The sequence below is a fragment of the Scomber japonicus genome, chromosome 17, assembly GCF_027409825.1.
Source record: "Scomber japonicus isolate fScoJap1 chromosome 17, fScoJap1.pri, whole genome shotgun sequence".
Lineage (NCBI taxonomy): Eukaryota > Metazoa > Chordata > Actinopteri > Scombriformes > Scombridae > Scomber > Scomber japonicus.
The window spans coordinates 17787109-17811278 of record NC_070594.1 but is presented as its reverse complement, the minus strand read 5'-3'; the positions used below and the strand labels follow the sequence as shown (position 1 = coordinate 17811278).

General features: G+C 41.0%; 1 protein-coding gene across 1 annotated transcript in view; it reads left to right on the top strand.

Annotated features, from left to right (window-relative positions):
* The window catches only part of wasf1 (WASP family member 1), a 34545-nt gene extending 11910 nt beyond the window's left edge, over positions 1-22635 (top strand). The window contains exons 3-8 of the mRNA XM_053336477.1: positions 162-315; positions 4541-4658; positions 14690-14853; positions 17004-17183; positions 18856-19427; positions 22474-22635. Of these exons, the coding sequence (XP_053192452.1) occupies positions 162-315; positions 4541-4658; positions 14690-14853; positions 17004-17183; positions 18856-19427; positions 22474-22631 (1346 nt within the window). The 3' untranslated portion in view covers positions 22632-22635. The remainder of the gene's footprint in view (positions 1-161; positions 316-4540; positions 4659-14689; positions 14854-17003; positions 17184-18855; positions 19428-22473) is intronic.
* The last annotated feature ends 1535 nt before the right edge of the window (positions 22636-24170 follow it).

Here is a 24170-nt window from a genome sequence, read left to right as displayed (position 1 = left end):
AGGAGGATACATTGTGGGAAAGTACAACCAAAGAGCAAAGAGAGTCTTAAACTGAACCTCATTTACAACCATATTTTACAAAGAATCTGACATAATTATAATAACCTTTGATCTTCTCCTCTGTCCTCCTCTTTCTCTCTATCCTTCCATCCGTTCTACAGTGTCTCTTCAGGACATCACCATGAGGAAAGCTTTCAGGAGCTCCACTATTCAGGACCAGCAGTTGTTTGACCGCAAGTCGCTGCCCATCCCACTGCAGGAGACCTTCCAGGCCTGCGAGCAGCCACCGCCTCTCAACATCCTCTCCCCCTACAGGTCTGGATTCACATGTCTTCCTATCTCATGCTGCCCTGGAAAGACATTTTCAGAAAAAAAGCTTAAGGCGTTTACTGGGTATTAGTGTGATATTTATTTTTTGGGGAAAAAGTAGGAGCAACACATTTCTCACAGTGTATGCTAAAATTGCATTAAAATACGCATTTAACTGGCTATTTTGAAAGTGAGATTTGTGTGCCATTGTTCCATTTTAATTAAAAAATGTGAAAGTTTTGGCTTGAAAGCAGCCCAGCATGACTCTTAACTACATCAACTTTTACATATATGTGTCCCTTTTCATGCTCTGAGGTCTGGAGAATGGGAAAATAAATACATTTGTGTTTTATTGATGGGCATAAAGAGAGACTGCAGTGATTGCACCCCAGTGTTTTAACACAAAAGAACCTAAGTAGCCTAAATTCCGTCTGTTATTTGGCCATTTTTAGTATTAAACTCCTGCCTGCAGCTATAAAAGCTTTTATTAAGCACAGCGGAGTGTTATTGATGGTCATACCATGCAACATAGGAAAGGTGTAGCTGTAAAAAAAAAAAAAGGTGTTGAGTTTAGAGAACGTTTGTGTGAATAATAGTATGCATGTTTTCAAACCCTTGCTGATGGCAGAGCGATCAAAGGATTCATGTGAAGATGCATATTACCTAAAAAAATTCTGCTAGTCAACACTCCATCCCTCATTTTTATTTCTCTACCTTCTCACTTCTTTTTTTCCCCCTCTCGCTCGATGTTTTCCTCCTCCAGCATCTTACAGGACCTGTGTCTGTCTAATCGTGTCACTCCGACTGAGCCAGTTGAAGGAGGTTACAGGCCAAACACAGTCTCTTTATTGTGTGTGTGTACTTATAGACACACACACACACACACACACACACACACACACACACACACATACACACACACACTGTAGGGAGACAGGTCCAGGTGTAGGCTGTGGTATTTATATCTGTCGTGGGTGTGCTTTTAACTTCTGGGCCTTGACATGGCCTAGACCAAGCAAGAGGCAGGTGTGGGTGTCTGACTCACTGACTTTATTTCCCAACCTTATTCTAAATGTCTTGTTTTGTACCAGGTGACGGCTTCACCTCAGCTGTTATCCAGACAAGATGATTTAATGCCCCTAGTTGAATTAGACATAAAAACCATGTTCATTGTAAGCCTGAAGGTCAGTGAGTGCATTCACCTCTCCCTCAATAACAGCTGTTAAGTTCAGCTATGTGTTATAGAGGACAGTGGAGGAAGAGTGTATGTGTGTTAATGTTAAGCTGGACATAGATGTATAAAAACTCATAGTGTGTAGGCTTATATGTGACATATTCTGTACATCTGGGTTTCCTATGTAGCCAAGAACTCAAATGAATTACAGCTCCCAGAGTTGATTTGAACGACATGGAGCAGCTAATTGAGCAAAGATTTCATTTTTTTATGTTTACAGTCCCTTCTCCCGTTTCTTCTCTCCCTCTCTCTTGTCCTCATCCCTTTGCTTGCTCTTACTCTCTCTCCTCTGCTCTCCTCCTCGCACATCACACCAGGAGGCTCCCTGGGACACCTCCCCCTCGGAGCACAGCTGCTATGCTCTCCCTCTCTCTCTCTGTCTCTGTCTCTCTCTCTCTCTCTCTCTCTCTCTCTCTCTCTCTCTCTCTTCCTCTCCCACATACGCTGAGCAAACACACACACAAACACCCACCACAAATATGCACAGAGCGACTACCATGCATAATGATTTACATGATTTACACAGACACTCAAATGCTACCCGCAGTGCACGCACACACACACACACACACACACACACACACACACACACACACACACACACACACACACACACCACAGTAGCTCTCTCTTCACCCTTGCCTTATCCCATTGTTGAATTCTATTTTCTTCCCTTTGTTGTGTTGCATATCATTAAACTTTCTGCTCTGCCTTTTGAAGCTTTTCTTTTTCATGTTCAGTGTTCTTGCTCTTATCGGTGTTATCATCAAATAATTGCCTCCCATAGCGTGGCCGACTCCGAGTGAAGTTCAAGTTAGGACGACTGAATGGTCAGAATCCACCAGATAGTTTTGGGGTAATTAGTTTGAAAAGGAGACCTGAAATACCCTTTCATATGGCCTTCAGACCTGTCTAGAAATGAGTTTGCGAACCACTGATAGTCTTCAGAGGAGATGTAGTTAATAGGTTGATTTACATATTTATAGTGTATTTTTACTAGTTTGCAGGAAATATGATTAAGAAAAGAGGTCATTCTAATTAATAGTGTGATCTTGCTAATCAAGCCATATGAATATTGCACAGTGTGTTGATCATGACCATAGTCTGTAAAAAAAAAAAAATGTCAGTAACTGGTTTGTGGACAGCTGTTTTGAAGCCCCAAGTTAAAAGCCAGAAGTCACTATATTTGGATGAGAGGGTGGAGCTGACCCTAACGCTAGCTGCCAGCTTGGTTAGCACGCTGTATTTACAGTCTATAGTTAACTGCGGTAATGCTAATGCTAATTTCGCTAGTAAAAAACATGCTTAAAACTTGTGATTGAGACCATGAACTCATTAGAAAAACTGTTTACTGAGGCAATAAATAGAGCCGATACTGGGTTTCTGGGGCCAATGCTAATACCGATATTAGGGGGTAATAAAATGAACTATATATTGACCAATAATCTTATATATGCAGAATATATACATAAAATACAGCTTTTTTTGCAATGTGGTTATCAAACACTTGTGACAAAGGTTTTTTGGTTGTTGTTTGTTTTCAACCTCTCTATGCCGAGCTGAGGCAGCTCAGGAGCATGTTCAGCTACGTGCCTCAAAGTGCTTCAGGGCTCTTTCATGCCATCAGCCATCAGACTGTACAACACCACAGCTCCCATTACTAAGACTGAGGCTGTCGTTACTGTTTAATTCCCTGTAAACAGAATAAGGAATGTACAGTATGTATAGTGTAGATTATATACCCTAATTACAGATTGTTTTAGAGATTGTTTATTTTATTTTATTATTTTTTTATTTTTAAGAACATTTTCTCACAGACCTCCATACAATATGACTTGTTTTTGCAACCAGTGGAGTTGCCCCTTTCTGGTCATTAGAGAGAATGCAGATTAAAGGCACTAACCTGCTTGATCCTAAATAATGGGTCCAGAAACTGTACCTGCATTCCCACCACAGGAGCTATGGGCTAAATTTTGCTCTTGATTGTTCAATGTGGAAAAAAAGTCTTTTCAGTGTTTCAGAAACTGTTCATAGGGTTGAGTTTGAAGGGATGGATGTTGCCGATTGGTCAAGCACAGGCATTATTCACAAAATAAGGAAACAAAAAATGTAGTCTTTGTAAATGAGGATGTAATTGAGGAACACTGCAGCCTTCCAGCCTATTACAAAATTGATGAGTTGTAAATAATGGTAAAAGGAAGACAAAAGAAGTGAGAGAAAGGCATTAGCAGGGCAATTGCATGATCTTTCCCTAATATTGATATTTAATTACATTCTTGGACAGCATGTGCAGGCATTCATGTATGATCATTTCCTTGTCAAGAGAGACCTGTAATGTGATAACTACTTGTGTCTGTCAGAAGTCTTTTTATGTTTCCCTCCATGTCATCATGGCACTGTTTCCCCTAGTGACGATGAACCACAAAAGCATCTGTAATGAGAGCGAAGGAGACAGGGAGAGGAGCAGAGTTGAGAGAGAATGAATAACACAGGGTGTTAGACATTATTCATGACAAACAGTCAACAGATATGATCTGTTGATGGAAAGGAGACTAAGACAGGCAGGGCAGCGTCCAAGAAAATAAAAATTATCATCACAAAAGGTAAAATGAAAAGGAGAAAGACCATTTCTGGCAGTTCAGCACTCTCATCTGCCCGGTCTTTCTGTCGAGCTGAAATGATTATGGATGGATATGGATTATGGATTAGTTGATTGACTGGCACCTAATTTGATAATTAATTAATTGTGCAAGTCATTTTTTAAACAGAATGCCAAATATTCTCAAAAGTGAAGACTTTCTACATTGAAGACATTACAATGATCACCTTGGGAAATTTTGTTACAGCCTTACCCTTTTATTAAGGCAAAGTACTCATTTCAAAGTGAGGTGATTGTAGGCCAAATACTGCAAATAGTTTTATAGAAAATCAGTGAATTCAAGAATTCTTCAGAGGACCAAGGAAAGTATAACAAGATTTATTTTTGTCTATCCGCAGGGACGATGGGAAGGAAGGTCTGAAGTTCTACACCAATCCTTCTTACTTTTTTGACCTGTGGAGAGAGAAAATGCTGCAGGACACAGAAGACAAGCGGAAGGAGAGGCGGAAACAGAAGGTATGTGTGGAAAATGACAAGCACACATACATTTTACTCGGAGGTGTTTGTGATGAGTACATGAACACCAAGAACAAGAGTGAAGAAGAGGCTTCCTGTAACCTCCACAGATACAGATTGATGTGTGCTGCATGAATGAACATGATAGATTCACAGGTCTAGCTTCATACAATGTAGCCTCATACATTAATTAGCCACCACTCATAGATTAATCAAGTCTTGCTCCAGTCAGTCAACCCACTTAGTTATTACTTGTGTAATCATTAATTAATAGGAGCAGCTGCTGGTCACTTGCCCCCACTTCTCTCATGGAGAGTACTATGCGTCATCTCTTTGCCTGTACAGAAACACACACAGACACATAGCCTCATGAAGAAAATCTGTGTTCACAATCACATGCAGCTGATGTTGAACTCTTATTCTCACACACACACACACACACACATTAAATGAAATAGCCTGCACAAAATCGAGGGGTTTCCCACCCCCAGTGTCAGGAGCTCTAATCAGCACCAGCTGGCATTTCCCTGCGTGGGAAGCTGGGTGTGCTCCACATTTCGCCCCCTCACAGTCAATCAGAGATGGTAACAGTCATGTCAATGAGGAATAAGGACGCGATATTACCAGCAAGGGTTCATGTGAATGAAGAGGATGTAATTTGTCGGTTATGAGGTTGTTAATGATTGTGGGAATGGTGCAGAGAGGATGGAGGGCAAGTTCAGCCAAAAATTAGTTGAGAGGATGGAGAGAGATTTGCATTTTTTTTTTTTTTGTGCTAGTCTTGTATTCATCAGCCTTATATACATTAGCTCAATAATCAAATCCAGATATTTAAAACGTAAAACAAAACATAAAGCTCATTTGCAACAGTAAATAGACCATATTTCCATCAGCGGGTTAGGTTGATATGACCGCTTGTAGCCGAAGCTCATTCCAATGATTTCATTCTAATTAAACCCCCGGGTGGGCTCAGCTTATAAAGCCATGTTCATTTCCCTCTTCGCCACACTGGCAGTTAGACAGACCCCATGGAAAGGGCCTAGAAGACATTCTCAGGGAGCAGGATGGATTACAGGAATTACGCACACATATTTGTCGATTTGTGCAATCATCATGGCTCATAAATGGTCTGAATGAGGATCAGGGCAAATACAGTGTGGAGAGTTTATGTGTGTGTTGGTGGAGTGGAAAGCGTACAGAATCAGGCATTGAAAGGCTGGAAAATAAGTTATACATAGACATACAAATGCACAAATGGGTAAAATTGAGTGTAGACTACTGGTAGATTTACACCTCTTGTCACTTAGCTTATTGAATGATTTTACCTTATCATAATTATGTATAACCTTTGTGCTCTACCTTATTATTTCACCAGAAGATCACAGATTATCACCCATATTATACTTTGTTTCTAAATTGTAATATGAACACACACTCAGACAGACACATACAGGCATGGATGTGCAGTCAGATGATCTACTATGCAGTTGACGAACTAACAGGCCCTGCCACCTGTCAGTCAGTGTAATGCTATCTGAGATTGGCTGCCAACACAATGTTCCAGTTCTCTCTCACTTTCTCTCCTCCCTAATGTCTGTCATGCAGTCTTTTTTTGCTTGGTTAAAAATCAGCAGAAAGTGTAAGCATGGTTAAAAAATCAATATAATAATGCTAATAAGAAATGTTCCATATCCAGCCTTATTAACCTGGGTTTCTAAACATAGCCTACTGTATATTAGACATTCTGAAAGGCAAAAAAACATTCAAATCTTCTCCACAATATAAAAACAAATTAAGGAGATGAAACACAAACAGTATCCATACACAACAACCGTTAGCCTAAAAATAACTGTAGGTGTACATGCAAAGCAGCCAGGATTTCTAATGTAGGTAATTAATTGTCAAGTAATTAACTAGGAGAGGAGATGCTTGACATGTTTAATAGAGATCTGGTCTTGTCTTAGGGGAGCTTTGTGTGTCTGACACTTCAAAGATTTCTAAAAACATCACCCCTTGAATCCACTGAACCAGGAAAGAGTGTTTGGATGCCTTCCAGTGAAAGGCAAAAGTCATTTGCTGAAGCTGGTGAGCAAGGAGACCCAGTTCATGCGTTAAGGTCAAAGTTTCTTCTTACACCGTAACAAATCAAATATTTAACCCAGCGCGTTGAAGGATGAGATAGAATGATTCAGGGAGTGAAGTCGCGGTGAGGAAATTCATAACAGACGTACAGTTTGAACCAGAATAATGGAAGCAAGGTCAGACCTTAAAACTCTTTTATAAATCTTGTTTTGAACAGAAGTACATGGATGTTAAATACTTCTTCACTTCTTTTGTTCACTTAAAATAGGTCCACTTATCAGGCAACCTTGACATTTTCTCATGTCAAGTGTCAGTGTTCAGCATTGTATCATATATTATAGGTCTCATTTGCAAGGATTACAATTCAGAATAGTCTATGATGTGTCTCCTGGAGGTGGATGTGCAAAATTCATGATGCAAAGTTACGAGAAAGTTTTTTTTACATTGTGAAAGATGATGTAAAAGAAAAATGGAAAAAAAAGAATAACCAACTCACATCTATAGCATCATAAAAAGGTTGCTTTGGAGTGTGAGAGTTTTAGTTGAATTCTCCACTAACAAATTGTCCCTCTTTAAACTGGCAGATGAAAAATGAAAAAGAGTATATATTAGTATATTTTCAGTTTGGTTGACTATACAGTATTTATATTTACTACATTTATTTGTATTCATAGTACAACTTTAATTCATCTCTACATTACCAATAGTAATAGTTATTCTGAAACCACATTTACACAATGACACACTACAGTACACACAGGCACACACACAGATTAGCAGCCAATGATAAATGAAAAGCAGCACAGAGCAGAGGGAAGGGAACAGAAACCTGCAGTGTCCTAATCTCATTAGCTCCTGTGTTAGCCTCCGCCTCAGTGGATTAGCAGCAGACTATGTACTGAGCCAGTCAGTCTCAGGGAGATGGAGAGAGTGCGAGGGAAGTCCCAGGGACTTACTAGAAAAGAAGCTGATGAGACACAGAGAGAGAAAGTTGGCAAGAGAGGAGGAAAAAGAGCATTGCTGCCTCTCTTTGAGATCAGTGTTTGAGTCCACGCTACATCGCTGTTTGTCTCTAGAGTCAGAATCCCCTGTGGAGTATCCCCTTCGGCTCTGCCTCCCCTCCTATTGTCTCATTATAGCACTTACAGACATCCTAATGGAATATATTGACATTACAGTTGCAGACTGTTTTTCTTATTTGGCCCAGTCTAAAAGTATCGCTGTCAGCCCTCATTAAAAACCAGTGGCTGCTCATCACAGACAGTATAAAAAATGCTTTCTTGCATTGTTACAGGTGACTGCTGAAGAATTCTCTCCTGACTTAATTCTAAAATGAAATAAAAAGACTGCCGGGGCTTAAATTTGCAAAGGTGATATGAGATGTAGATGATGAGAAAAGCAATAAAGAGCTAATTTTTTCTTGTTATGCCTGTGAGACAAACCTGTATGTACAGGTTATAAATACAACACAAATTAAGTTGCCCTCCCCCACCCAACAAAAAACCCCAATCTTTTTACAAACCCCCCCCCCACCACCACACACACACACGCCTCCCCTTTCTGTGGTTGCCATGGCAACTACTTTGGTCCATTCAAGAGATAGCAGGCTTTGAGCAGTGTAACGCAGAGATGGACCGAGACCGACACCCTGAACGGATCCCTGCTACGGGCCACAGCAGCTGCACACATCCGAGGCTGCACCACTGTCGACACAGACACACTGGGGGGTGGGGGGTGGGGGGTGTTCATGGAAGTTATTTAGACTACAAAAAGGGTTCTGTTTCACCTCAGTCTGAGCTCAGTGGCTCCTGTGCAAACAGATGAATTATTTTCCGCGGTGGACCTGTATTGAGTATTGGAGCTGTGTATAAAGATCTTTTACTGCTCAGACACAGTAGAACATGAGGGAATTCATTTTATAAGCTGACCTTTCATCTTTCAACGATTATGATGCTTTGGCAACAGTGGTCTCAGCTATCTTTAGTATATTGCATCATGAACATCTTAGGGTTACTGTTCAAGTCATGTTTACAAAAAACATTATATCTTCCAGCAAAAGAATGTACATGTTAAATATTTCAGCCTGTCTTGTCCACAATACAGTTACAGCATGTACCAGGCTTAATGGTTGTTTCCAACCAGAGACAGATTCTCTCTTGAACAGCAGATAGTTTTTTGTGAACAGCACCTTTTGTACACATAAGAGTTAAGAGGTGTGTTTGGAGTGTTGTAAATCATATGCAACTCCTTATTAAAGCAGTGATTCTCCTGTGATTTCAGTATGCTTGCCTTCATCCTCTATGGGTCAACTTTGTATGCACGAGTTTGTCCATCTGCAGGACAGTGACAACATGAAATTTGAATCATGGTTGGATATGATCTTCCGTGACTTTGCAGTTATTGTTATACATGGACTATTTGGATGCTTTGCTCCAAGGGATGGGTTAATCTGTTTCTATGACTTCAAACTAGATTTAGACGACACAATGTTCTGGATGGTTTGTAATGAGCTAAGAAAGTAGACAGGATGCTGCATATGCACACTTCAAGACAGGATTTATTCTGCCAGTGTGCTAATAATTCATCTTATCATGTTGTTCTTATAGTTTGTCACAAGCAAGTGCAACTGTTTGAGTGTTTGTTAGCTTGTTATTACACATAACATTTATAGTTAGTATAACATTGAAAGTGAGTTTGGAAATGATATTCCACGACGTTGGGCTTATTTATGTTTGGTGTGACAAAATGATATCCAGCCTTTGCTGCAGACAGCACATTAGCACTAATGCTCCTCTCTTCCACAAGCTACATACACTATGTGATGTGTAAAGACTGACGTGCACTAAAAGTAAAAATAGAGGACTGAGAGCTCTATGTTATATCTTGGATACATTTTCTATTTTTATATGAACAGTTTTCACAGTCAAAAACAGGGTTAATGTAGGTCATTTATAAGTTGTTTGAAAACATTTGAAGATGTAATATTTTGTGGTGTTGTAGTGGCCCTGGCAGAAAAAAAAAAAGAAAACAGAAATACTGCTGTAGGATATCTCTTCCTCTGTCTTCCTTCCTGTCAACCTTTGCTTTACAGTTTCTCTTCTAAATCCCAGTCTAACTCTGTCTAACTCTGTGCAGCTGGAAATGCCTTATCTTGTGTGTCCCAAGGGCCTTCTTAGAGTCCTCTCTGAAACCCCTCCTCCCTTCCTCACCCCCCCAGAGGTAAGATTTTCTCCCTTCAAGCCCCCCCTCGCCCCTGCCCACACACACCCCCCCCCCCCCCCCCCCCACCCATCAGAGCATCTGCTCCCCACACAGTAGCCTGCAGCCCTCTAACACTAACTGATGCTCTGATACTAACAACCCCCCCCCCAGTACCTGTCCTGACTGAATCCCAGTTCTGTACTAGAGGTAGGAAACCAGGAGTCATTGACATTGAATACCTTTCGTCAGTAATCTTCCAAAAAGGTACACTGATTTCAAATCTAGTAGCTTTTGAATTCTCACTAGATGTCTGACTACATGTAGCTCCTCAGTGCATTTTTGCTCACAAAATACTACTATAATAGTTTTTGACATAATAGCTGCTAACATGCAGTTTTAATTGAAGGTTAAGTGGGTCGCACTAGAAAACTCTTCATTTATTTATGCCTAGTTAGTTTCAGCCAAACCTGAAACGACTTGGTAAAACATTTGTAAAATTCAAAATGAAGTCAATGACGGTTGAATGCCTTAAGCTGCTGTTCACAGTGTGCTTTGGCCAAATGTGTCTGTTCACACCTCAATCTGTAGGAAGTAGGATAGGATACTGTAAGACTGAGGAATTTGGGACACAGCCATGAATTAGACTCTTCACTAACAGCAAGAGATGTCACGTTTGAATGAAGTGCACATTGCTGAGGAACAGGAACCCTCTTCAGCTGACTTATTTGCCTCCCTGACATGGTTTTGGTGGTAACACTAACACTAATTTCTTCCTCTGTGTCGACTGGATTGCTGCTACAAATATAACGTACATATATCAAAACATAATAGTTGCTGATACACATTTTCTTTTCTGTTATTAAAGGTATCCAGCACAATACTTAATAATAATGCAGGATATCACAATACTGTAGTCCAACTGACTGCGCACTGCCCAATGATTATCTCATAAGAGGAACAGTAATGTCAGAAGAATGTACAACGCAAATCGAATAGATGAACAGCAGTGGTGTGTGTATTGTGTTAGGGGTTTGTGTTATTGTCAGCAGCAGGGTGGTCCATTGGCCCTGCGCCTTTGCGGGCCTCCCTGTGGGGGTTATTTACGCAGTAACACAGCCACAGTTCTGCTGAGTCTGTCACAATGAACATGCACACAAAACTACACCTGCAGGTACACACACAAAAACTGGTCATACAGTACAAGTATGTTTGCATATATGCAGACAAGCAGACACACACGACTGCGTTCTGTACACAACATAAATCTGTAGCTACTATATTACACAAACACACATACACACACACATTACTTACACACAGCGACACTCTCTCTGCCAACACCAGTCCATTCAGATGAAGGATGGCGACCGAGCAGAAGCACACAGCCTTCTGAAATTAGCGACATTTATAAAAGCTGTGACACAGACACACACACATGCACGCACACACACACACACACACAAACACACACACTACAGGCTACACAGTCCCTGTTTCTCATTTTCTCTCTGACATAAATACAGTGCACACACCCCCCACACCCCACCCCTGTTTACTCTTTGCTTTTTTCCCCCCCAAGACTGTTGTCACATCAACATTGCTGCACTAAAGCGTCACTCTGTGATGTTGTGTTGGACAGATGGTGGTTGTCTGGTGGCATTATGTGTTTGACTCTGGCTCTTTACCTGTGTTTCCTTCCCATTTTATCAGCCAGTGAGTGTGATCACTTATTATTTTGCCAATGTGCTCTTTAATGCCTCTCTAAATATTGGCAAGACACAATGACTGCAAACCTTTCAGGAGGTCAGAAGCCAGTTGGAAGGAAATTAATCTTCCAAATGATGTAGCAGAAATTGCAGTAGATTTTGAGGGCTCAGCACAGTTTGAGGAAATGGCAGTAAGTTAAAATATTTGACCTTCTGACGCAGCTCCTTCAGCCTCCGCAGACAGCGTTGTCAGGACACATTGCTTACTCATGTTTGGAATGAATGATATTCAGTTTGTCAGTCCAGATATATGAAAGTGCTGGAGGAGAGTAGCAGGCGGATGGTTGTATGGATGTGTGTGTGCTTGAGCACAGAGGCTTCCCCTTAGCCAATGCCTCATCAGGGGTAATGGGCCATGATGAATCAGAATCTAATCAATGTGCATTACCATTAGGATTTATCCCCGTGCTCGCTTTCAGCGGTCTGGCAACAGCAGTGGACAGGCAAAATCAACTTAATTTAGCCAAAGCTAAAGGAGATGCTGTCCACAACCCACGATGTGTTGAATCAGCCGCCTGTCGGCCAGCATGTTTCATTTGAGGACCAGCTCACACACACAGAGTTATTTAATAAGCAGGATAGCCACCCCAGAGGATGTATGTGACATAAAAGAACTGAATTAGTATTGGTTTTAATGGAGAGTGCCAGTGTCGTAGGCTGGAAATGATGAAGGAAATTATACACATAAACACAGGTGTACACACACACACATACACAATCTAATGTCTGTCTGCTATACTAAAAGAAGCTAGAAAGCCATCAGGGGAAAATGTTTGTGCAAAAGCAGTTTGTAGAATGTGTTAAACTATATTTCCGTATACTGACTATACAAACAAATTCCATGAAAAGACCAAAACCAACAATGATTTGATCCGAACGCAAGTGTTGCCTATGTAGCCAACGTCTCATAGCTTATTCCTCTGTGCCACATTCTTCCATTGCTGTCCAAAAACACATCATTGTTGTACTGTGGGACAAGTTCTTTCATTACACTGAGCGTGGGCACTGTAGTTTATTTTGAGTCCATCCCACAAACAGCATGCTGCTGCCATAAATACTCACTAGCAAATGTGTATAAATCTGCAGTTGAGAATAGTCCCAACAAATGCACCATTTCAATTCTCATCTAGTAACCTTAGCTGAAAACTACAATGCCCAGATTTTTTTTTTAAATGAAAGTATATATTCATGAACATTTTTTTATACATTTATATCTTCAGGATGAAAAAATGTGTTGCGGAAGTCAGAAAATATTGAGAGGCCAACTAAGACATTGTTGTTTTGTTCTTTGGAATTGTTGATAATGCTATTGCTGATATAAGTAGAAAATGTGTTTTTATTTAGATTTCATATGTCAGGATTGCATATTATTATGATGATATGAATGCATGAAGTGGTTCAGGATAATGAAGCTAATTGAGAGGGTGCTTTCATGCATACCAGTATTTAGTTGAACTGTACAAATGCCCCCTTTCTTCATTTTAGTGTCCTTGTTGTTCTTCTGCTTCAATATGCCATGTATTATTTTGAGTTGACTCACATGTGTGTTTGTTGTGCATGTCATTCCTCACTGTGTGCTGCTGTGATAGGTGTGAAAAGTCCCCCCCACACACACACACACATACACACACGGAGAAATACACCTTTGTAGTATGTCCTCCAGTTCCAGTGAGATCTCTCCCTTTCTACCTCAGTCTTCTTTCTTTCTGTGCCGAAGCTCGGCTCTGTTTTTTATCCCACTGTATGCGTGTGTGTGTGTGTGCGTCTGTGTGTTTGTATGTTCAACACTGGACCGTGTGTGTTGCTGTGCTCTACCTGCATTGTGACGTCGCGAGCTGTGCACGTTGTCATTTTTTTGTTTAACAGCACTTTTCTTTTCCCCTCTTTCCCATTGTCCCACTATGTCCTCACCACCCACTGTTTTTTGTCCCTGTTGACTGTGTGCTGTGCAGCGGTGTTGTGCTCAATCCTGCGCCGTGTTGATTTTTTGACCCACTCCCCTCACCCCTGGTGCTTCTCTTGTGGTTTTTGTTTTTGTTCTTGTAGTTGCAGGACCCCCGCATGTATGATCAGGTCTATAGGTACTTAGACCTTCCAGGGCAGGTATGTGAAAATACAGCGATTATTTCAAAACAATGTGTGTGATTTTTGCCATAGGAGCTCAGTTTCTTTCTTTTATTTTGTGTGTGTGTGTGCGCGCTAAAAGTCAGTCATGCTATAGTTTGGGAGGCAGGGAGTGCTGTTTAACAATGGACCTGAGCAAAAGACTTTCATAAATGCAAAAAAACAACTTTAAAATGTCAGCTTACTACTACTTTCTGAGTTCCACTTGTATATTCATTTGATTTGCTCTGACCCAGTCCGTTAGCGCTCCCTGTTCCCAAACTGGTATGATAGTATTTACTTTTCTGTGAAGTGTTTTATTGAATCCTGCCTCTTAAACATGTGTGTGATTTTCCTCTTCAGCAAGTTAGTTCAGGACACATCATCTAGTTTAAGAATGCAGTTGTTCACAGTATGAAAACATGTAGCTGCTATGTAAAGTCAAGATGAAGTGTGCAGGAATGAGGCTTTGGTGTAATCTATGTAGATCTTTATATGGCACATGGACAGTTGAATAGAAATGGTATAGAGGATGTAAACTTTTTGATTTGGTTTGTGTGTTTTGTTTATTTGAATTGTCAAAATGTGTTTCTTTTTCCTCTAAATCTGAATTTCAGTCTGTTCTGATAGTATGTACAGTAACAGGCGATCACTGTCTGTTTTGTCTGTTTGACATTTACTCAACAGCAGCTAATCTGTCTTCTCTCTCTTCCCCTCTTCTTCTCATCTTTGTTCACAATTTTCTTTCTCTCCATCCCCAAATGATCTTTTGTAAACTCATCCTTTTCTTTGGCCCGTACCGTTTCCCACATCTCGCTCATCCATCTTCCTCTTCCCTCACCATCATCACCATTGTCTCAACACCTCTGCTCACCAAAGCTGAAGGCAATAGACCGTCCACAGGAGCCAGAGAAGATACCTCGGGCACCACACGATCGTAAAAAGGAGTGGCAGAAACTGGCACTGGGTGCAGAGCTGGCACAGGACATACCTGAAGACAAACACAGAGAGGCCAACGGCTCGGCAGGTTACCACGACAACAGGTGTGTGAAGGTGGCTCTCCCAGTGTGAGGTTACGCCACATTTTAAACCTGTCTCTGACCATGCCAACAATTCTCAGACATTTAGGTACTTCAAAGCATATCATTAAAATTTCTTAATCTAGGAAAGTCAACCTATTTAACTTCTATTCAGCCCTTTAGCAGTTTACATCAGGTGTCTCAATGATGAGACTAATTTGCACATTTACATCCTCGTAACCATGGAAATACAGAATGTGTAACGCCTGATTTAAAAGAGCATTGAGCTTCAAAAATACTGATTGGATGAACACAGACTTTTTTTTTCTGCAGGATGTAATCACTCGGATCAACAAAAATGAATTGTGCTCATTCCACAGAGAATGGGCTCTTACAATTTACACCTCACTGGCACCAAGGAAACACAACAGCTACAACAGCAGTGATTAAGGTCCCTCACAGTTGTGATTGCATTTATTGTGCCTCAAAGCTCCAATGCCACTCTTATTTAATCATTTCAGCCACTCAATGAGATTAAAGCAAAAAGCAAAAAAATGTGAACTAGTGCTTTCCTTTGATTTGTTAGTGCCATGAGTAGCTGACATAAAGTCTTTTCTCTGAGCAGAATTGAGTATAAATTCAAGGTTTTGAGTTCATCTAAAATGATGTGTGAATGCCTTTTGATGTTGTGGTCAAATAGACAAGGAGAGCATGATGGACAGCACTACCAAATGTCACAAAAAAGTGAAGTAGGTGGGCCCAAAATGTAAATAGACTGAAGGCAGGGCTGCAGAAAAAGGTTTGTTCATTCCTGGACTGGTGAGAACAGATGAGAATTGATGAACTGACAAAGACTGACCAAACTAGACAAAGGATCCAACAAAGACTGAACAGAAAAGCAAGACTGGGATCTGATTGGCCAGGGGAGACACAAGGAGCAGGACAGGGCTAATGAGGAAAATGCAGGTCAGGTGTAAAGAAGAGCACTAGAGGGAAACACTCAGCAAACTGAAAATCAAAACCCTGAAAAAACACACTTACAAAACCCAATTATAAACAAGCAAAACCAAATGACTGAATACAATGATGGAAACCAAATGAGACTGGAAACCAAGAGAAAAAGAGTCCAAACACATGAGGCCACGACACCAAAGCATTATCATTAGCATTTTTTTTTCATTCACAGATCTCTGGTGACAGACAGAGCAGAAAAAGATGTTTATGCTTTATTCTTTTAAGAATCTGATTAATCGTGTTTTTTGCATGAGTAAAAAGCTATTTTCAGTTTTTTGTTCTTTCTGTGTTGAAGTATCAGATGATAAATCAACAGAGCAAAGCATGATGGCACCCTGAAAAGTTGTAAAATGTTAATGTTGTTCATTCACAAAAAAGAGCTTGTTGAAACAGATCTCTGGTATAGGATATTATATTGAGCTGCAGGATTGTACAGTCTTCTTTTAAAATTCTTATTTATTCTTATTTAATATTAAGTGGGCACTTATATCCTGTGTACATGTACACCACAATCACTTTAAGTCAACCTCTACATAATGACCTTGTTAATTCATTATCAGGCTGAGAAAGAAGAAAAAACATATATCTGCAAAGTAATATTATTGTAATTGTTCTGACTTTTCAGAAGGATAAGGGGGAAAAGTCACCACTCATTGGCCACGTTCACACCGCAGTTAAAAGTGACCTGAATCCGATTTGTTCTCTCAACTGTGACCCATACCTGATTTGTTTCTGACAATGTGGACAACACAAATCACATTGAATCTGACATTTCCAAATCCGATTCAGGCCACTTTCAAATGTCGTACTGAATCGGATACATATCGGATTTTTTTGAATGCGACTGCAATCTGAACAGTCAGGTCACATTTGCACATAGCCATTGACTCATGTAGATATTTATCATTGTAAGGGGATGTAAAGTGGTTAGAAATCATCAGTGTATTCAATATGTAGCATGAGGACAATGTCTTATATTTCTGCTCTTACAGTAGCTGATTTATTTTGTTATGACAAAATTAATTTATGCAGGTTAGATACGACTCAAATTGACAACAGACACTAAACAAAGGCCATAGTCAGCAAGGGGAATTCAAAGACCCAGACATAATGTTGGATAAATGACAAGTGAGAAAATGAAAACACCTCTCTTTGCTCAGGGCTCCTTTGTACATGGAGCATTTGGACGGACCCTTCTCGCTGGCGGCGCTGCCCTACACCCAGATGAACGAGCTGCTGAACCGTACCGGGGACAGAATGTATTCTCGGCCCCACGACCCTCCGCCTCCTCCACCTCCCATGCACTCACTGGGAGAGATCAAACCACCTTCTGTGATCAGGTGAGACATGCCCCAAAACACAACACACCTCTCTTTTTTTTTTTTAAACTTCCTTCGGTAATAGGTAGGAGCAATAGCAACTGCCAGAAAGTTAGTTTGCCAACTTACCTGAAGGATAAAGAAAATCCTGTTGAAATTGATTCAAACAAGTGTGAAAAATTGTTTATGAATAACGTTTCACACAAAAATGCAATCCCACCTCATCACTTTGGTTTGTTTATTTTATCTACTCTTTTCTCTCATGGATCAATTGGTCATAGCGAGCGGCAGCCCATTACTTTTTTTGTGTGTGTTTATTCTGTTGGAGAGGGAGGAGGACTGTCTGCTCTGTTAAAGGGAGGGATGGATGGATGGATGGATGGATGGATGGATGGATGGATAGATGGATAGATGGATGTTTTGCAGACCAAAGATGGAGGGAAAAAAAGAAAAGACAAGGAGAAGGGAAGGATCAATAAAGAGTTAAGGCCACTGAGCGTATTACAGGTTGTTATTCTGCTGCACACTTCTGCCGCATATGTCAGCGTTTGAAGGGATGGAGAGATCAGAGGGAATGATTAAAGCTGTGACTGCAGCACCAGGAAAATATCTCATTGATTTTTGCAGAAGTCCTTTCAGCTATTTTCTCTTTTTACTCCAAACCCCTCTTTCCCCCCCATATCTTTCTCTGTCCCCCTGTTCTTATTTACTTTTCAATCTTTTTCTGACCTCTGGTTGTGGTGTCATGCTGCCCTCTTCCTTTTTTTTTTTTAACTTAACGTCATGTTCCCTATCTCCTTTTCTCACTTTAGTCTCATTTCATCCCTTTTAAAATATTGGTAGCGATAAAGCCTCAAGTGTACTGAGAGGAGATACTCACATAATTTCCCTCCTCTCCTCCTCCTCCTCCTCCTCTCCTCCTTGCTCGCTGTGATTTTTGTCTGAAGCGATTTTCTGTGTAGGAAGAAAATTTACTCGTGAACATGTCGGCCTTTGTGTAGCAATGTCCTGGTTAGTAGCTCAATCCACCCATACAACCTCAGCATCAGTGAATGGACACTACTGATAACATTCTCTCTCTAATGTAAGAGTTCCTGTCCCATTTTGATGCTCTGTGCATTTATCACTCCTTTACCCTCTCATTTGGCAGTCTAACATAATGCATCTTTTGGCAAGTTGTGATTTGCAGTATTTTCTATTTTGCTGATAGAGTTAAGAATCCTCTGCAGAGGCATCATCACTCCATCCAAACTTCTAAACCTCTCTGACAGCAGTGAAATGTAAAAATCTGCTGCTGTGTTAAGTCTCCTTAACATCCAGTTTTCTTTTTTTATTCTTCTTTTCCCCTCAGGCACCTTTTAAGGTTGAAACCAATCATCTTATTCAACCCTGTTTGACAGTACAGCATACACTCTACACTCTATTTATTATGTGTTCCAACTCCAACAACGCAAAAAAAAAAACAGGTTTTGGTTTTCCAGTTTGAGTTTGTATGGTTCAAGAGGTCAAGGTGAGCAGCAGCTGAGCCTTATGTACTGCTGCACCTTTTTCAACTAGAATCTTTTAAAAAATCCAAATAAACGTCTTCTTCTGCAACACTCTCAAAGTGACACTGATGAGTTCACTCTGTATTTCTCTCACTCTTATTCTTAATCTCCATCATGACCTGCTTTATCTCTCTTCTTCCCTCCAGCTCCAGTTCAGGTTTTTCCGACAGCAGACCTCAGTCTCCAGCCCGGACAGCAGGTCTCAACTCCACTCCTCCTCCTCCGCCTCCACCACTTCCCCCTCCACCTCCTCCCTTACCCTCCTCGGGCATGCGGGGTACACCTCCTCCCCCCATTCCCCCTCTACCACTCCAGCAGCAGCCCCCGGCCATCCCGCCTCCTCCAGCCCCTCTCCAGATCGCCCCAGGGGTGCTCCACCCGGCCCCTCCGCCCGTGGCGCCTCCTCTCCACTCCTCCTCCCCGGCCCGTCTCCAGCAGGTCCTGGACAAGGGCCCACCCATGGGCTCTGCGACCCACTCAGACGGTACCATCCTTCCTCCTCCCCCACCGCCTCCTCCTCTTCCTCTACCAGGGGCACGGAGCTCCTCGCCCTGTCCGTCAGGCCCGCCACCTTTGCCGGCCTTCCCCTCAGCAGGAGCCATGGCCTCCCCGCCACCCCACTCCACCCTCCACGATGTGGGGAGCAAGAGGCACCATCCCACCAATCTGCCACCCATCAGCGATGCCCGCAGTGTGCTGTTGGAGGCTATCCGAAAAGGTGGGTCATGTTTTACTTGGAACATTCCCCTTTAAAGCTGCACAAACTCAGTTTTCTTGGACATAGCAGCTGTTTGATTTTCATCATCAAATCATTCTTTTTCTCTGTTGCCAGTAGCTTTAGCCAGCAATGTGATACCTGTTTTTTATTCCTGAATGAAGCACTAAGTCTACTGTTTACTCTAACCCTAATCCCATTATTAAGTTTGATTCCTTAATTGTTTTATTTGCCAGTGACTCAATTCAACATATATGAACAATGACAATGTGTATATTGGAAGGAGGTCATCCACAGATATATGTCATATACCTGCAGCGCCCCTTAGCATTAGAAGTGTTTGGGCTCATTGTGTTTTGGTGTTATGGCTGCATCTTTACTGTTTTAGTTCACTCTTATTACCATTGTCGTGATCATTTCCAGCCACAGCTTTAAGAACCTATTGTAATACCTGTCCAGCATGTGAGTTGAACATAGTGGAATATTTAGAAAGTACAGAGACCCCAGGAGTTTAGAGAGCTAAAAGGAGAGAGAATATGAGATTTGTCATGTATAATTAAGCCAGAGGGGGAAAGGTGGATTGGGTAGTTATGCCTAGACCCAATAGTGTTAAGTCTAGGGAGAGGCCCTCTACTCAGAGGACTACCTCTCCACTCAGTAACAGGAGCGCTGGGGAACGTGGAAAATGGCCCTGGAGTTTGGGAGCACAATTGAGATCACAAATGAAGCGGAAAAATGACTAACAGCATTAAGATAATATCATTGAATGTAAACGGTTTGAGCTCGCCAGCAAAGCGAGGGAAGGTTATGGCAAAATTAAGAAAGGAGAAAATACAAATTGCATTTGTGCAAGAAACCCATTTAACCCAGTCAGAACATTAAACAACTTAAACACAAACTAGGCTTCGTAATATTGTTGGCTAATTCAATACGATTTGAATGTGAGAAGGATTCAAAGATAAAGAAGGAAGGTTTATTATGATAAGGGGAAAGATAGCGAACTAATCAATAACACTAGTTAATGTATATGCGCCTCCTGAAAGTGATAGGCACTTCTTTAAATATATATTTGATGTTGTAGCTGTAGAATCAGAGGGAATTACGATTTATGGTGGGGACACAAATGTGGCATTGTGTCATAGAAGTGATACTACGAGCCTTAAAAGAAACAAAAAACAACTATCAAGATTTGTATATATATGTCACTGGAGGAGATGGGTTTAGTCGATGTATGGAGAACTCTGCATCCATTGGAAAGAGAGTACACATATTATTCTGCTGTCCACAAAACACATAGAACAACACAAAACACACAAGAATAGATTACTTCTTTGTGAGTGTTAGAGACTGCCACCTGGTGGAGGAATGTAGTATTGGAGGGGAAGTAATGTCAGACCACAACCCACTCTACTTGAAATTTTGTTTAAACAATAGAAAATGACAAACGACATAGAGACAAAATACAAGCTTATTGAACAGTGAACAGAGAAAGGAAAGGATTAAAACAGAAAGTATGACATACGTTGAGGTAAATGATAATGGTGAAGTGGATCCAGTAATATTTTGGGATGCCATGAAAGCTGTTATCAGGGGGAAATTAATAAGACAGAAGCAATTATAAAGCAGAAAAATAAAATAATACCCTGCAGAGTGGTATAAGGTGTTCAGGGAGGAGCTAGCACCACTACTTTTGACATCATTTAATTGGACCCTTAAAGAAAACAAAATACCACCCTCATGGGATGAGGCAATAAACGTGGGAACTATAGGCCAATTTCATTATTGAACATGGATTATAAGATATACACTTTAATTATCTCCAACAGATTGAACAAATTTGTAACAGACATAATAGAAGAAGATCAGACAGGATTTATGAGAAATCATCAAACATACATATTGTAAATCAAGCTCCGAAGAAAAAACAGAGTACTCTATTAATAAGTGTGGATGCAGAGAAAGCATTTGACTCTGTGAATTGGAAATTTGTATATAAAGTATTAGAACAATTCGGACTCAATAACAAATCAGTGGGATGTATAAAAACACTACCATCAACCCAATGCCAGAATCAAAATCAATGGTAGCCTGACTGATAGGATAAAGCTTCAAAGATCAACTAGACAAGGATGTTGCCTGTCACTGACACTATTCACTCTTTTTATTGAACCGTTAGCTCAGGCAATTCGAAAGAATGATTAAATCAAAGGAGTAACAGTAAATGGAACAGAACATAAGATAGGTCTTTTTGCCGATGATGTCATAGCCTATCTTGAGCACCCAGATGACTCACTCCCTGCGCTGATAAAACTACTTGAAACATTTGGCCACCTCTCAGGATACAAAATAAATATATCAAAAACGCAGGTCTTAACACTCCATTGTATTCCTTCAAGATTGGTACAAGAGTCATTTAATTTCAATTGGAATCTAAAAAAGATTAAATACTTGGGGGTCTTTATCACTAAAAATCCAAATAAATTATACAAAGCAAATCACAATAGTATAAATCAAGATGTCCAGAAGGATATTGAAAGATGGTCTATACTATCATTAGACTTCAGCTCAAAAATAGAGATTATCAGAATGAATATACTACCTAGGTTTTTATACCTGTTTTAGTCTCTACTTATAGATGTTCCACAAACTCAATTTGTGAACTGGGATAGAATAATATCAAGATTCATCTGGGGAGGCAAAAGACCCAGTGTAAGGTATGAAAACCTCTAGCTACCTAAAGACAGGGAAGGCATGGGCCTCCCAAAATTAAAGGAATATTCCCATGCAGCCCAGCTCAGGTATGTGGCATGCTGGTGTAAACCAAATTATGTGGCAAAGTGGAAAGATATTATCATTGGAGACAGAGAAATTTACAAAAAAATACAGAAAGGTATGGACCCGATCACTCTGCTGCAGTCCTACTTTCTGATTGTGATTTTGTCTGATTACACTGCTTTGTTCTTAGGTCACACTTTTCAGAACAAGTCAATTATTAGTTCATCAGATACTAAAGACTTTCCCTGCCTGTCACTCCTTTTCTCTGCTGCAGGCATCCAGCTGCGGAAAGTGGAGGAGCAGCGAGAACAAGAGGCTAAACACGAGCGAGTCGGCAACGACGTGGCCACCATCCTGTCACGCCGCATCGCTGTGGAGTACTCCGACTCCGAGGACGAGTCAGAGTTTGACGAAGGAGACTGGATGGAGTGATGGCAGTCACGGGGGAAGAGAAATCAGAGCTGGCGGCAGAAGACAGACATGTTCAGGCCCCCCCCCCCCCCCCCGAACACACACACACACACACACACACACACACACACTTCTTGCCATCAAAAAATCCTCTCTACCCCGGAAAGAAGAGAAACGTTGTTGCCCACTCCTCCTCTGTCGAGCTTTTTTATCTCGTCATATCTCTGTCTTGTTGTGGTTTGTGTTGGGAGGAGAATCTCCACGTCAACCATGTCGGTCTTTCTAGTGTTCCAAAAGACGCTTTTACATTCATTCTTTTCTGCATTACCACACAACCTTGTTTCTGCTGGATTTCCTGTGAAGAAATCCCCCATGTTTACTATTGTTATTCATGAAAATAACTCTTTTGAAGAACCACTTGTTTTTGTTTCTTATCTGTATGTCAGTGTTTAAAAAAAACAACAAAAAAAACAAAAGAAAATAGAAAAGGAAAAAATGATGGCATGTTGCATCTATCCTTAGTTCTCCAGCACAGTTTCGCCACCTGGTGGCTGAACGTTGCATTGAGTGAATGCTGTTTATTTTACCGTCTTTTATTTACTTTTTCTGCTTAAACATTTGCAGTTTTAACAGGCCAGTAGCTGCCAATACTGACCACTTGATGAACATTCACTCAGTGTGAACACCAGCTGCGATTTCATCCTGCTGGCTTGTCTTTCTTTATCAGGACTGACTCTAGAACAAGCAAAAGATTGTGTTGGTTCATCATGTGATGATTGTCGTATGGTTGTGGTGAAAATGAAAAAGGGGAAGCACACGGCTGCTTCAACCACACGTGTACGTATCGATTCACTTACATCTTAACCTTTACCCCAGGGAAACGTATGCCAAGAGATTGAGCTTTTTCGTCTGTCCAGGTTCTGCAGCTTCCTGAGGAGTCACGTATGCTCCTGTTGACATCAGGAAATGTCAGAGATTAACACTGAGCCATTTAGCATTTTGAGCTCCCATCCTTTTCTCACATTCTTCGCCACAAAAACAGACACAAGGAGAGATGAGATGCTGCAGATGTACATCAGATTTCCTGCCTCTGATGAATATTCAGCACGCCAAGGACTTTTGAGAAGGTGCCCGTATTAATGAGAGTCTGACCAACACCAGGTACAAACCACTCAACACCACTGAAGGCAGCTTTTCCCTCAGATCCCCCTTTACCTGTGTACCTGCCCACTAACGAGAAGCCTTACCTCGTTTGGTTCCGTCGTCGTTCATGAGAATACACTCTGCGTGATACTGCCTTTTTTAGGCCTAAAAGAGAAGCATACATTCTGCCTTGTTTTGGCTCATTTCAAAGAAAATGTCTGCCATCTTTTCTGTTCGTTCTTTCTTCTACTTGCCTTATTGTTCGTACAAAACGTATCGTTGAGTTGATGAATGTATTGTGCTGTTACTACTTACTTGCCTGCGCTTGTATGGATTTGCTGTTTCTATGTTTGGGGGGAGGGGTTAAAAGGGACAGGGGGACAGAAACCCTGGTTTGAAAAAAGAAAAAGATTAGAT